The sequence below is a fragment of the Crocodylus porosus genome, unplaced genomic scaffold, assembly GCF_001723895.1.
Source record: "Crocodylus porosus isolate Cpor-Errol unplaced genomic scaffold, CroPor_comp1, whole genome shotgun sequence".
Classification (NCBI taxonomy): Eukaryota; Metazoa; Chordata; order Crocodylia; family Crocodylidae; genus Crocodylus; species Crocodylus porosus.
The window spans coordinates 30986229-31000127 of NW_017728907.1; the positions used below are offsets into that span (position 1 = coordinate 30986229).

Below are 13899 nucleotides of genomic sequence, written 5' to 3' on the forward strand. Positions count from 1 at the left end.
TTTGTGTGTGTGTGTGTGTGTGTGTGTGTGTGTGTGTGTTAAGGCATGCTTATACTGGTGCTGGGGCCTCTACAGGCACAGAAGTGTGCCCCAATCAGGCATCCTCCTCCCCTATAGCCTTAGTCCGGTCCACCACTTTAAATAACAACAGACTCTGTTCCATGCTGAGGGGGACTCTTCCCCTCCACCCAGGGAGGGGAGGGGGACTCTGTGATGTACTGGATAGGGACTCTTCCTCCACCAAGCAATAACTGTGCACCAGAATGAGCACACTCTGAAAATCTATCAAAGACAAAACAGAACACCACCTGTCTCCAATCTCTCAGGCGTGATCCCCAAAGGGAATTTACAAACCACTTATGAGCCTATGAACACCACTTCATCAACCTTCTAGGTACAGAAACTCATGGACTCAATATAGACATTGGAATTCTGACATACTACAACCTGCCGGACATCTAACTCCCCAGGTGCCTCTCCACTTTTACCTGCGCTGCTACATCCCCCTCCCCTCCGCCCCCAGCCTGTCCCTTACCCCCAATGCCTCCATTTCCATTTTTACTGACTGGCTTTCTTGCCTGCATTGCATGCCATCCTCTGGCTTCTTTACTATTTCTTCCATCCAAGAACAGCACCACATGCACACACCAACTGCATCCTTCAGCACAAAATTATGCACGATGTGGAGACTCAGTAGAACTCCAGATATCTGATGCTTGAGAGGCTGGTGGAGAAACAGAAGGCCACCCATTGGATGGGGAGATTGGGACAAGCAGGTTCCTTAACAGAGCTGAGTGGGATACCATCTTCCTGATCTTGGTGGTTCTTAAGCCCTTCCTTGAGGCCACCAAGAGCCTCAGCACTGGTGATGCCCTCCTTAGCCAGGTGATCCCCTGGAACTTCAAAACCAAATGGAGACGTTCCAGGGGATCAATGTTCCCTATGGCAAGCTGCTGTCACCAGATGTGCAGGCACTGGTGAGGTAGCTGAAAGCAGGCATCAGGAAATTGCTTAATCCCTTGTGGTCTGGTATGGTCTATGTGCTGGCTGCTATGTGTGACCTGAGAATGAAGGGGAGCATCAGCAGATGCAGCAGCAAAACCCTGGATCAGTGGATGGAGGTGCTGGTGAAGAGAGTCAGGGAGACAGAAGGGGGGAGGAAGGGGGATGTGGAAGAGGAGGATCCACTGTCCCATGCCAGCATGCCATTCACCAGCCAGTCTTCTCCTCCACTACAGATGCTGCCAATATGGGCCAAGAGCATGGCTTCTATCGTGGGGTCCAGAGGCACCAGACCCCACCATCACTGGTCCACTACTGCTGAAACTAATGGAGTTGGATCAGTGATGACTTTGGTTTAAGACTTTTTAGGCTGGATGCTATGAAAGCATAATAAAATGCAAGGGCTCCAATTCTGTAGGATGTTTAGCTCTGCCTGTTTGTCCCACAGCATCTTGCCCCACCTTGATGCTCTGGTGGAAGTAGCCTGCCACCTTCCTGCATTTGGAAATGAGCTTGCTGGTGATGCTGGTGCTCTCACCGGCAGTTTTGTCCCCCTCTAAGGGTGTCCCTGACAATGAGGGTGAACTCGTGTCCCGCACAGTGTATGCCAACAAAGTTGGCATCGCGGACCACCTTGACCATATTGGCCCCATTGTCAGTGACCATGAACCCATGGGTGAACTCTCCGTGCCCAGTGAGCCACCCCTGAACCAAGCGGTTCATGGCCCCCATGATTTGGTTGCTGTGTGAGACTCATTCATCACCTTGGCTTGAAATAGAGCCCACCAATAGCCTGAGTGGTTGCACCAGTGTCCTGTGAAGGAGAGGTAGGTGTGTTCTCTACCCTGGCTGCTCCAGATGTCTGAGATGAAGTGTAAGGTCACCTGCCTTGCACAGCTTGGCAGGTGACCCTCAAGTACTCCCTGCATGCCTCATACAGGGAGGGCATCACTGTCCCATTGAAAGTGGTGCATGCAGGCACTTGGTATGGTGGGGCCATGAGTACCATGTGCCGCCTGAACCCTGGCCACTCAATTATGGAGAAGGGCTGGCCATTCACAGTAAGCATCTCCCCAGTGGTCTGGGTGATCTTGCTTGCCTTTGCAATGTGCTCCCCTTTCCATCCACCTTTCCCCCACTATTCCAGGCTGGCCTGCCTCTGTTGCAGGGGGATGGGGGCTTTGGAGTGAGAAGGGGACTTCTTTTTGGGCACACTCCCACTGGTGCCAAGCTGAGGAGGAGCAAGGGCAAGGGTGCCTCTTGAGATGCATCAGCATCCCTGTGGTGCTTATGTGTTTTGTTCCCTTGCCCCAGCTGGTTTTGACCCGGCAGTGAAGGCAGATAGCATATGTGAGATCATCTGCCAGCTCAAATTGATCCTAGAGCACACTACCCCCTCACTTCTGGGGTGCAGGTGTGGATGCTGTATTTTCCCCCTCCTCAGCAAGCAGAGGCACAGCAACAGAAGGAGCAGACTCAGCTGAGCCACTTACCTTCACAGCACTCCTCCGAAGTGCCATCGGAGGAAGGACACCTGGCTCTAGGGGAAACTTTATGTAATACATTACATAAAATTATCTACATATATGTGTATTTATGTAGTGTATGTAGTTATGTAATAAATAAAATATATAAATGTATGTAGTATGTGTTCCTGAATAAATGCTATATTATAATATGCAATATATGCTGTGATTCCCTGCACAGTGAATAAAATGCACACTGTGAGAAAAAGCACAGATTTGTTTTTTGGGGGAAAAGAATCAAAATAGACTAACAAAAACAAAAAGAGGATTTTGGTGGAGGAATAAATTGAAAGGAACGAATGAATATAATAATAAAATAAAAGAGTATAGAAAGCAAAAGGTATTGAATCCCACTTGGAACAGGCAAGCAAGTAAGAAATGATAGCCTTTGTCTGACACTGCTCTGCTGCTGGAATACACAGCTCAGTAACTGACCACAAGGTAGAAAGCAGCTTAGTTCAAACCATGTTGCTTTTTATGCTGTTTTTCCATCCATCTCCCAGAGTACTAGGATTGGAAGGGATCTCAGGGAAAGCGCACAGTCACAGCTACACAGTTACTATCAGAGCAGTCCTTCCCCCCGCTTCCCCCTCCCTCTCTTTAATTTCTGTTTCCCTGCAGGCAAGCCCAGCTTTAAAACTCGAAACATTTAAAAACGTTTTGACTGCCCTTGTTTCATTTTGAAGCCTTTTGTTTAATTTTGATTTTGCTGTTTTGAGCTTGAAATGAGTCGAAACAGCATTGAAATGGAAATGATACAGCCAGCAAAATTTCTCACAGCCCTAATAACCATTTCCTGGTTCCACCAGGACAGTGCCAGAAACATTGATGAAGCTGCAGCTCTAGGTAGTTTCCTGTCAGATAGACAAGGGGTCCCTTAGTGCAGATGAAAGAAATATCTGTTATTGTTAAGCTTTGGTGTATGTACTACACAGAAGATTTTGAAATGATCTACTGTTTGGGGACAGGAAAAGCAAGCTATTAAGTAAGATAGGTCTTGTTGATAGCTTTCACATGGATTTGGAGAGAAGATAAAATACTGAGGTTAGTCTCTGAGAAAAACCTAAAGGGAAAGGCTTAGGTATTTCCAGTGGGTGTATATTGTATATAGCTACTGGCCATTTGGTATGAGTGTGGGAATTTGCTCTTAAGAGATCTCTATAAGTTATCTTTAAAGGAAATTCCCCCTTGGTGTAGAGGAATCTGCAAATAATCTCTCTCTTGGATTGTTATATTGATCTAAATTGTATGTATCATTGGTAACTGTTTTTCTCCAAATTGCCTCTCTTCTGTGCAACTCTTTTGCTCTAAATTCTTTTTCCCCTGTGTAGTTATTTTTCTTCAAATTATCCCTCTCCTAGGTGGCTGCTGGCTATTTATCAATATTTGATCTTTCTCTGAAAGTGTATTTCTGCTGGGTGGCTGTTTATTACCAAAGGGTGTCTCTCCAGGGTGGCTGTTGGCTCTGCATCAGTTCTTGAACTCTTTCTTTCCCCTATCTCATGGGTGACTACCAGCTGTAAAAGGTATTCTCTCTCTCTCTCTCTCTCTCTCAACAAAAGTAATTAATTTTTTGCATGGCAAACATCCCTTTGAAAGATGATGCGTTAGAGTCCAGTACAGTCCCTGTGAAAGCATAGGAAAAGGCTGTAACTGTGCCAGTCATATACAAGAATGGAGGGAAAATCTCTGTGCAGGTCCTTCGAATGTAAATATCACAAAATTGGTTTTCCTGGAGCAGTCTGCAAAATGAAAATAGCAATACAAATAGCAGCAAATGCCACCTAGAGAATTGGAGCCCTTGCATTTTATTATGCTTTCATAGCATCCAGCCTAAAAAGTCTTAGACCAAAGTCATCATTGATCCAACTCCATTAGTTTCAGCAGTAGTGGACCAGTGATGAATGCAGCCCATTAACATTATAATTTGACTTGATTCTGCTCCAGTTGCAGTCAGTGAGAGTTAAGTCATTAACGTTAATCAAAGCAGAATTACAGAATCAAAGCCAGTTAGAGAAAATCTGAAATGTCCCCCCCCCAAAAAGTTTGGTTTGGAGAGTTTGTACATATTTTTATATAGGGAAGACAGAAATTAGACCCATACACTTCCTGTTACCCTGGTTCGACCTCATGCTAGTTTTGCAACTGGAATGATGATGAAATGTATGTCCTTTGAGTAAAGTTGTGTAAGTTCCAGTAGCTCTACTCACTCCCCCGACTTCTTGAGCAGAAGACTAAGAATTGAGAAAGAGAGACAGGAAAGCAGAATGCTGAAGGGCCTCTTACTGTGTCTTGGGCATTTTAAAATGATAATGTGCAAGAAGGAAACAATCACAACCTATACAATTTTGGGTGCATTTCTTATACATATTTTACACACTTTAATAAATATACATCAGATATATCTGCCAGCAACTCAGCATATCCATTATTCACTGTTCATTGCTTCATATTCCAACTGCCTGGGGACATGTGATGTTCGGGGGGTCATGATAGGTTATACCTTCAGTTTGCACAAGTGTTTTCTTACCTGATTTTTCTCAACATCCAGCTACAGACATGTAGTATTTTCTACCCCAAGTCATGAGTCGTGCAAATTTCTTAAAGAAGAGGAAGAGTTTTGTCTAAAAATCCTCATATTTTTTAAATAGATTTTCTTTATTATTTGCTTTCAGTTTTGAGCCTTAAGGGTTTACTCAGGTCCCGTTTGCAAGGTTTTCTTTGAAATCACTGGGATTAGAAGGATTACTTTTATTTTGTCCTCTGCTTCCTTGCCCCCGATCAAGTGATCCACTTGAGTCCAGGATCTGGGTCTGTGAGCAAAACTCCAACTTTCATGGGACTCATAATAAAATATTTGGTTCATATAATTGAGGTCTGACCTTATGATGTCAGGAAGCAGCTTTGTATGGCTTCAGTGACACAAGATTGCCTAAAGTCTTCTCTACCTGGGGGAAGATTTCTCTCACTTTATTGCTGTTTCCCAGTGAATTGACTGGGGCTTCCCAGAGGCAACCGGCATGACTTAGTTTATAAACACATGCCTTCCTTAGTGCAGGATCAGCTATATAAGGATGCGTCCTGGAACAGATGTTTCCTGTTTTCCCACAGGACTGGGCCCCTGCTATTCCCAGGGCTTCAGGGGTCCAATCCTGCAGGACCGCTGCAAACGGAAACTGATTTGGGGCATGCCTTTGCAAATGGGGGAACATTTCTCAAGATGTATCCCAAGTTGGGGGTGCAGTAGTGCTGTATGCATACCCTGCCAAGGGCTTTCTGGGCTGTGCCTCTGCAAGCAGGGGCACCTGAAGTCCCAAAAGCACCTCCCTGGGGTTCCCCCATTTGCAGAGGTGTGTCACAAGTGTGACATGCAAACCTGGGAAATCTCCATCTGGGGGATTCCCAGGGCAAACCTGTACCGGCATGAACCTTGCTGGGAGATCCCAGGGCTTCAGGGGCCTGTCTGTACACATCCTGGGAATAGTCCTGTAGGGGAGTTCCCAGGGTGTGTAGGATCAGGCCCCTGAAGCCTCAGGAATGCTTGCCTGTGGCATGTGGAGAGCTCAGGCAGCTTCAGGCTGCCTGCACTTTCACACAGGTCCACCACAAAAAAACAGCACAAATTTATACCATCTATTGTTGTGGCCACAATTTTAGGGATTTGTGGCACTACAAAGGGCATGGACATCTGTTTGCTTGTGGTTTCTGCCTCCACAGAAACAATGTGTGTTTTCATCCTTAGATAACTGAAGAAGCAGAAAAGGTAACATGCAGTGCTCAGGGCTGGAGCAGTTTATTTACTCATCTGAGTTGTACCATTGACTTCAGCTGCCGTCTACATCAATCAATATACTCATACAGTGTTTTATTAATGCATGGTTTATGTTCAAAAGTCAAAACCATTGTTGAAAACATCTGGATAGATCATTCAGTTTAGATGAAAAACAACAGTCTGTTTTATCTGCTACCTAAAAGCCTGCATAGCAATAGGAAATATTATCTTTTCGTTCAGCTGTGAAATCTCTCTATCGGCTATAAGTATGTGATATTAATAACCGTTAATAAATGGGCAATAAGGATTTACAGGTTCCATAAAAAAACCCATCAGGAATGCCCATTGATGATGTCTAAGTTTCCTTAAGTAGGGTAGCTTTGCTAATCATGCTCCTTCCTAATTGATTAAACTGATTAATGTTGTGAAGTTCTTTGGAAAAGTTCTACAGTTAGGTGTAAAGATGCTGGAGGGCTTCAAGGATGTTTCTGCCTGGCTTGCTTCTTGTTTCATCATCTTTGAAGTTTTCAAAGAAGTTATGACATGTTTAAAATGTATGCCTTAGGTTTACCAGAACCAAACAAAGACCATATATTTGAAGGATTGAGAACAGATCAAGGCTTCTACACATCTAAAGATTTTCTACCGCTGATAGCAATGGCAAGCAAACCAGGTATGTGCACGTGTGTATTTGTTGAATAAAATTCAGTAGATTGTTGGCAATTTCATTATTATTCCTTGGAGTGAGCAAGTTTTATTTCTGGCAGTTACATGTGTACCTGCGTTATCTTATTCTGCCCATCACAGGCCTACTTGGGCACTGTGTGCTGCATGGTGGTTTCAGAAGGCAGCATCAGTAGCTGGGCTGCATGTGGAATCAGTGGCATCTGGGCTGGTAGCTCAGTGACTGCTTTTTTTTGCCCCTCCCTCCATTCCCCTAACTCAGCACAAGGGGCTTGTGCCCCAGTCATCCTCCCCCCATCCTCAGTATATTACTGCTACTGCTAGCAGAAAAAGGATCTAAAACTGTGTACGTCACAAAAAATAAGCTTCTGCAGCTACATAAGAGCTTAGGCACATTGAGGTGAACTAGGACTTGGGCTATGGTCCCTGCAGTCTTTGTATAACACAAGGCAAGCAAGGGATACAGGGAGTCAGGGAGATAATGTTAGTCAGCATGGTACATGGTGGCCTTAGGTTGTGGTTTGTATCATGCCTTTTCATATGCTAAGACTCTGCCTTTCTTAAATAAATTACTACATGGCCAGGGATGAAAATGGTAATGTGTTAGTAATACGAGCTTGTTACAGATGTTTTAAAAAAAAAAAACCCAAAAAACTCCCTTTACTGGAAGAAGCAGCAGTTTAGTTTGATCTGGCTCCTCAGTGTCTGTATAGATCAAGTGCTTCAGCAGGGGTTTTTGGTGCTTTTATCTAAAGCTAATTCTAAATCAGCTATTAGATAAAAATACCAAAAAACCCACTAAAAGTGCCCGATCTCTACAAACACTGGATGGGCTGGGTCCAACTAACACAGTGCCTCATCAGGGCATGTGCTGCACTGTGTGTGGGAGTACGCAAAGTTTAAAGGAAAGCACCTTTTTTTTTTTAACGTCTGCCAGCAGCCATGGTGATTTCTACATTCGGTTCTATACAATGCAGTCTATATACAGTAGTCACAACCATCATCATTTGCAGAGTGAATCACTACAGTACATTAACAAAGAATGTGGCTGCCTAGAGTTTAGAGTTTCACAGAAATAGAGTCTTAAATAAGTTAGTCGCAACAAATTCATTTTCTGCTTATAAAAATGTAGCAAATTCTTCCTTTTTACTTCAAATTATCTGTATTCCAGAGGGAAAAAGCCCTGTTCATCCTTCCTCTGATATGAGAAGTAGATTACTTCTTTGTCTGTTTTTAATCCAAAAATAAATTTAGAAACAAAAAAAATGGGTGTGGAGAAGACAACTTTGTGAAGACAGACTTACAGACATGTAAATAGTTTGTTGTTCAACTAGGAAAAACTAAACCCACAACAAATGAAAACCACAATGTTACCACTGCTGTAAAATATACAGGTTTATATTATACAATTATTTATTTTAAAAAACCCAACTATATAACAATTTTTGCACTTAAAACATAACAATTTGCAGGACTAAATTCTAAGTTCATTAAAAATGAGACTGCACGCCTTTTTTGCCAGGATAAATCATGGTGTGCATTAGAGTCAATCAAAAAAGAGTAAGGATCAACATTCAAAGGAACAAACTATGAAGTTCTATAACTTCTGTAACTTATTTTTGTCTTTAGACAGCAGTTTAGTATGCTCTGTTAATTAACTGCATCTTTTTAATTATGTTGATTTCACCTCATACTATTTAAAATACAGATTTTGAAAATAAGACATTTTTTCCCCTCTCATTTCCAGGATATCAAATTTCCAGTTGTTTGAATTGCCAAGGCTAAAAAAAATTACTACATTTACTTGAATAGAAGATGACCCTGACTATAAAATGATGCCCAAATAATTAGATGTTGTATATAGAAAATGTATACATTTGCCAAAATTTTCCAGGTATATAATTTAATTATTGGAGGTTTGCCTTGAATTTATCCCCCTCCAACTGCTACAGCAGGGAAGATAAATATGGGAGGTCAGTTAGCCCCTTTGCTCTCTGCTTCCCCCCAAACTTTTCTCTAGGCAGCCCTTTCCCCCCTCATTACTGTCAACCTGTGCTCTCCCTGAGCACATGGGTTGCCTATACATGTACACTTAGGCCGTTCTGAGGCACTGTAATTACAATGCATTAGAGCAGACTCTCCAAGTCTGCTGGAGTGTAGTAATTACTGCGCTCCAGCAGACTCCAGTGTCACGTGTAACAACGTCCCCACACTGAAAAATGCTGGCAGGAGCATTTAACTAAAGCTCATTTGACGACTTTTGTTAAAGTGCCCCTGCCACCATTTTTTATGAAGTCATTCAGAATTGATGCGTGTAACCCTTTTTTGAAACTGCTACAACTTTTAGCACAGGTACTCCAGAAACCCACTTTTAAGCAGCACCTACTTGTACATAGTACAAACTATGTGTGATATTAGTCCAAGGCCAAAGGCTTGTGATTTACCATATAACTCATTGGGCTCGGCGTTACCAGAGTCAATAGGATTTCAAGCCATGGTGACCCCCCAGCACTGCTCAGGATATGTATATACTTCATGTACCCCCCCACAAAGGGTCTATGTGTTAATTAGGCTCTCACTTATGACTGGAACTGGATGTTCTTATCACAAATCCTGGGATGCTCCAAACATTTATATACAAATGAGGGCACAGGGCAAGCTTTACCTCATGGAGGGTGGGGTCACACTAATCATATGTGCAAGGCTGAGAGAGGGGGTGACAGAGGGATTCTGGGTGAACTATTTAGGGCACTGTTTGGTGATGTTTGCTAGGCATTTAAGGCTGGAGGTGAAACAGCTGTGGGAGTGAAGAGGAAGTCAACAGGTATTCAGTGTCGTAGTTCACCATGACTTGAAAAGGTCTCTGCTGAAGGGAACTGTGATTAATGGTCACTACCATCTATTCTATTCAGATTGACTGCACTAATATATCCTTGTGGTATGTTCCCATCAGCCTGTTTGCCCATTTTAGGTCATGTGTTTTATAGTCCTTCTCAGTGTTGACTGCATTTAAGCAATTTCATAGTTGGTTTCCATTGCTGAGCACATGCTGTTTTGGCAGCAGTATAATGATAAACAGTGCATTTAATGAGGTTTCCTTGTATGATCACAAAAAATGTGATTATAAGAGGAGGAGATTTTTCCCCCCATGCCAGTTAGAGAGGGAGGAACCTTTCCCCCCATGCCAATTGGAGAAGGAGTAACCTTGTCTTGTATTCGAGTAAATATGGTAATATTTTCTGCTTAATTGCAAGATTTGCCCCAAGCTATCTTTTTATTTCCACCCCATTTTTTATTAACTTATTTTTCCCAAATCAGTTCTAAGTAAATCAATGTCCTCATTAAAATAAACAAGAGTGTGTGCATGTGCCTCTGTGTGTGTGTGCACAAGCACTTGCATGTAAAATATAACACTGATGCATGCGCACATATGCACACACAAACGCATACTATTGAAAACTCCATTCTTGCAAATAGATATACATGTGCCTAATTTGTATAGGTGAGTAGTCCAGTTAACTTTTAGGCCTCAATACTGCAAGTCCCTCCCTGTGGGCAACCCCCTCCCCCCCACCCCAGCACCTATGCAGGATTAAGAAATAAAGAATTAACAGTGAAACAAAGAATTGAATGGGTATTGTGACAGATCTACTTGATCAGTTTCTGTCAATTTACCACCTTTTAATAGAAGTGAATTCATCTAAGAAAAGTTAGAGATAAATTATTTTAGATGGGAATAGATCTAGAGAAAAGTTAATGGAGGCTCTGTGACAGACACACACATAAATATGACATTTTTTGCTATAATTCACACACCTGCTGAAAGAGAAGGGGTTTTGTGTATTAGGATGTCCTGTTTTTGTTTTTTGTTTTCTTTTGCAGGTCAAAATGTAAAGAATAGTTTTCTTGAAAGAAATCAATATTTGTACTTCTATATGTTCTTGCTGTGAAAATTCACAGCTGGTATAGCATGAAGTTAAGAGTTATAGAGCACTGATTATATGGTCAACATAAACTCTTCTGAATGAAATCATCATCGACTCATTGAGATTATAACTTCATACTATTTATGGTATCATTTAAAAAATTATAGTAATTTGTCTAATCAACAGTTTAGTTACATTTAAGCTGATGTTAAAGTGCAATCCAATATATGGAGCACATGCATTTAAGAATCTCTCTCATAAGTGAATCATCAAATAGAAACCCATGGATAATGAACACCTAAAGTCATCATTTTCTCCCTGTACTTCTTTTGCAAAATAAGCCTGTAGAAGCTCATATAGGGTAAACATTTTTGCCTGAAGATCTCCTAAAAAGTATTATAATAATAATCTTCTTACTGCTGTCATATGGAATGGGTTCTGAGAACCATGTCATAACCAGACTATTGTTAGTGCCTTGTAAAAAATTAGTATAGGAAATGGGCACATGGTTAAACTATCATATGAGCTCTAAACAAATAAAAAAATATTCAAAAAATAAAGGGTAATGCTCTTTTTAAACTATTGCTATGGTAAAGGCATGGCAATGGTCTTTTTAAACGATTGCCATTTGTTTTTATTTAAACCCCGAAGTTTTGTTTTCGGCTACAAAGATCTTAAAATGATTGATTCCAATTTGGAAAGACCTACACAATCTTAAAAATGTTCTGTAGTTCATATCCCTTCAAGATAGGAAGGCACTGCTGCTAGGTGTACTGAGTATGAAATTATATATATGAGCATATCTTAAAATGGGAATAAAACTGTCTTTCAATGAAGCAGAATAATTTGATAGTGACACTCCATGCTTGGAAACTGCAAGATGCAATTTTACAGTGCTTTGAGTACAAGTACCCTTTGAGCTGTCATGCAGAAATGGTTTCTCTACTTGAAAATGGGGTTTTCCTTTCATCATTCAGGAATGTGTGCCTGTCGCTCTCCATTGCCATCAATACATGGAACTGTGATTGTACTTGGAGCAGGAGACACTGCTTTTGACTGTGCAACATCTGCTTTACGCTGTGGAGCTCGTCGCGTATTTGTGGTCTTCAGAAAGGGTTTCACTAATATCAGGGCTGTCCCAGAGGAGGTAAAATTGAACAACTGTAACTTTCTTGTAGTAGTAATAGAAGCAATTTGATGAGGGGTTCACTAATTGTTGTTCTTCATACATGGCCCAGAAGTGTACTAGATGCCTAAAATACTGTTACTAGAAATGTAATATATAAAAATGATGTTGAAATTTAACTGTGGAAACTCTTTGTATTATCCCTCTACAAGATTCTGCCTTCAGTTATGCTTTTGCAATTCCCTATGAAGTCGGTAGGATTTGTACTTACATATATAAGGACAGAATTTAGTCCTTTATAAACTATAAAACTGGGGAAAAGTTTAAATGGACATAGACAACCTAGAGATCAAAGAATGTAACATATATGACTCCTTATGAGCCTTACAGGTGGCTTTTCAGGAGTCTATGATGTCATAGAATGGTGCCCTTCTGGGTCATATTTAGTGAATCTCAATGATTTGGACACATTTTGGGAACTTATAAAGACTTGTAGAAGTTAGTTAAAATTATTTGTGTGTCTTATTCATACCACAACCTAATGAGTAGTGTTATTCAGCATGTATTTCTAACTTAATTAAATATTTTCAGTTTACCTTTGCATCAGTATACATTCTCATGCACCTGCATGTATGCACAAACAAGCACACTGATTGGTGTGTCCACCATTTTTCTTTCAATTAAAAATTATTACAATTTGGTGGGCTTATTCAGTTATAATTTATGTAGCACATACCTTGGGTTGTGGCATAGTTTACATTAATGGAACATGCAATGTACCTCTGTGATGGAACTTGTGTGTAAATGGTGCTTCTTTTGCTTTCCCCACCTCCCCCAATAGAAGTTGTACATCTTGAAGATCCAATCGTTACACAGGGGGTCTAGAGGTACACAAAAAGCAATGCAGTTTCTCCTAGGAGCATACTCCTATTTTGTTTTACCATAAAGCAAACGTGTTAGGTATAAAGGAAGACCGGAATTTGGGGAGGCAGTGGGGGAGAGGGCATACCAAATTAGGTGTTATGAATAGATTGAGTTGTTCAGCTCCTTACTAATCAGAAATCCCTAGTCTGCATACCAGATCTTTATTTCAGTAAATTTGTCAATTCAGAAAACTGTGCAGTACCCTTGTGTAATGGGTGGCCTAGCTTGCTGGGTTCTGCAGGCAGGTTTTGCTCCCTGAGGAGCTCCTCAGCTAGTCCTCCCAAATAAAACACAGACTTTGATCAGTGAAGAACCTAACAAATAAACAAAGCAAAACCCTTCTGCCCTATTGCAGTACTAGGAAGCTCTGATACTTTGGCTCTGACCCCAGCTCAGCAGCCTCTCCCCTTCTTGGTAGCTTGCTTGTTCTAGTCACAGCTTGCTTCCTGCATGCAAACTGTTCCCTCGTTGTTTGCTGACTTTCCGCTCTCTCTCCTGGGGTTTTGGCTCCCAGTGGGACACTCCCTCATTATCCAAATGCTCAGCTTGCCCAACTGGTCTGACTGTTCCTTCTTAAAGGGACAGACCACCCTGTTACAACCTGTTAGTCAAGCCAGCCAGTAGATTAGAAATTAATAAAGGAAAAATTGTCTCCACTCCAACATGCCCATTATTGAGGTTCCAAAGGCTGTTGTAATGCTGTGGAGTATATAACGTACAAAGAGATTTATTGCATAATTAGATGTGACCAAGTTGCAAATCTTTGCCTACGCAAAATACCAGCTGATCTCATGGAGAGTTTTTAGAAAAAATAAAGGATATTTTTAACCCACATTAATCTAACTCTAACTCTAACAGCTAACCTATTTAATGACTTCTTAGCCTCCATTTTCCTGAGCAGGGACTGGAACAGCCACCCCCACTCTGGGCCCCCCTTAG

The 13899-nt window shown here is 41.6% G+C and overlaps 1 protein-coding gene across 1 annotated transcript in view; it reads left to right on the top strand.

Annotated features, from left to right (window-relative positions):
• DPYD (dihydropyrimidine dehydrogenase) overlaps positions 1–13899 on the top strand; it is a 672292-nt gene that overhangs the window by 315460 nt on the left and 342933 nt on the right. Inside the window, exons 9-10 of the mRNA XM_019531048.1 lie at positions 6866–6973; positions 11888–12057. Of these exons, the coding sequence (XP_019386593.1) occupies positions 6866–6973; positions 11888–12057 (278 nt within the window). The remainder of the gene's footprint in view (positions 1–6865; positions 6974–11887; positions 12058–13899) is intronic.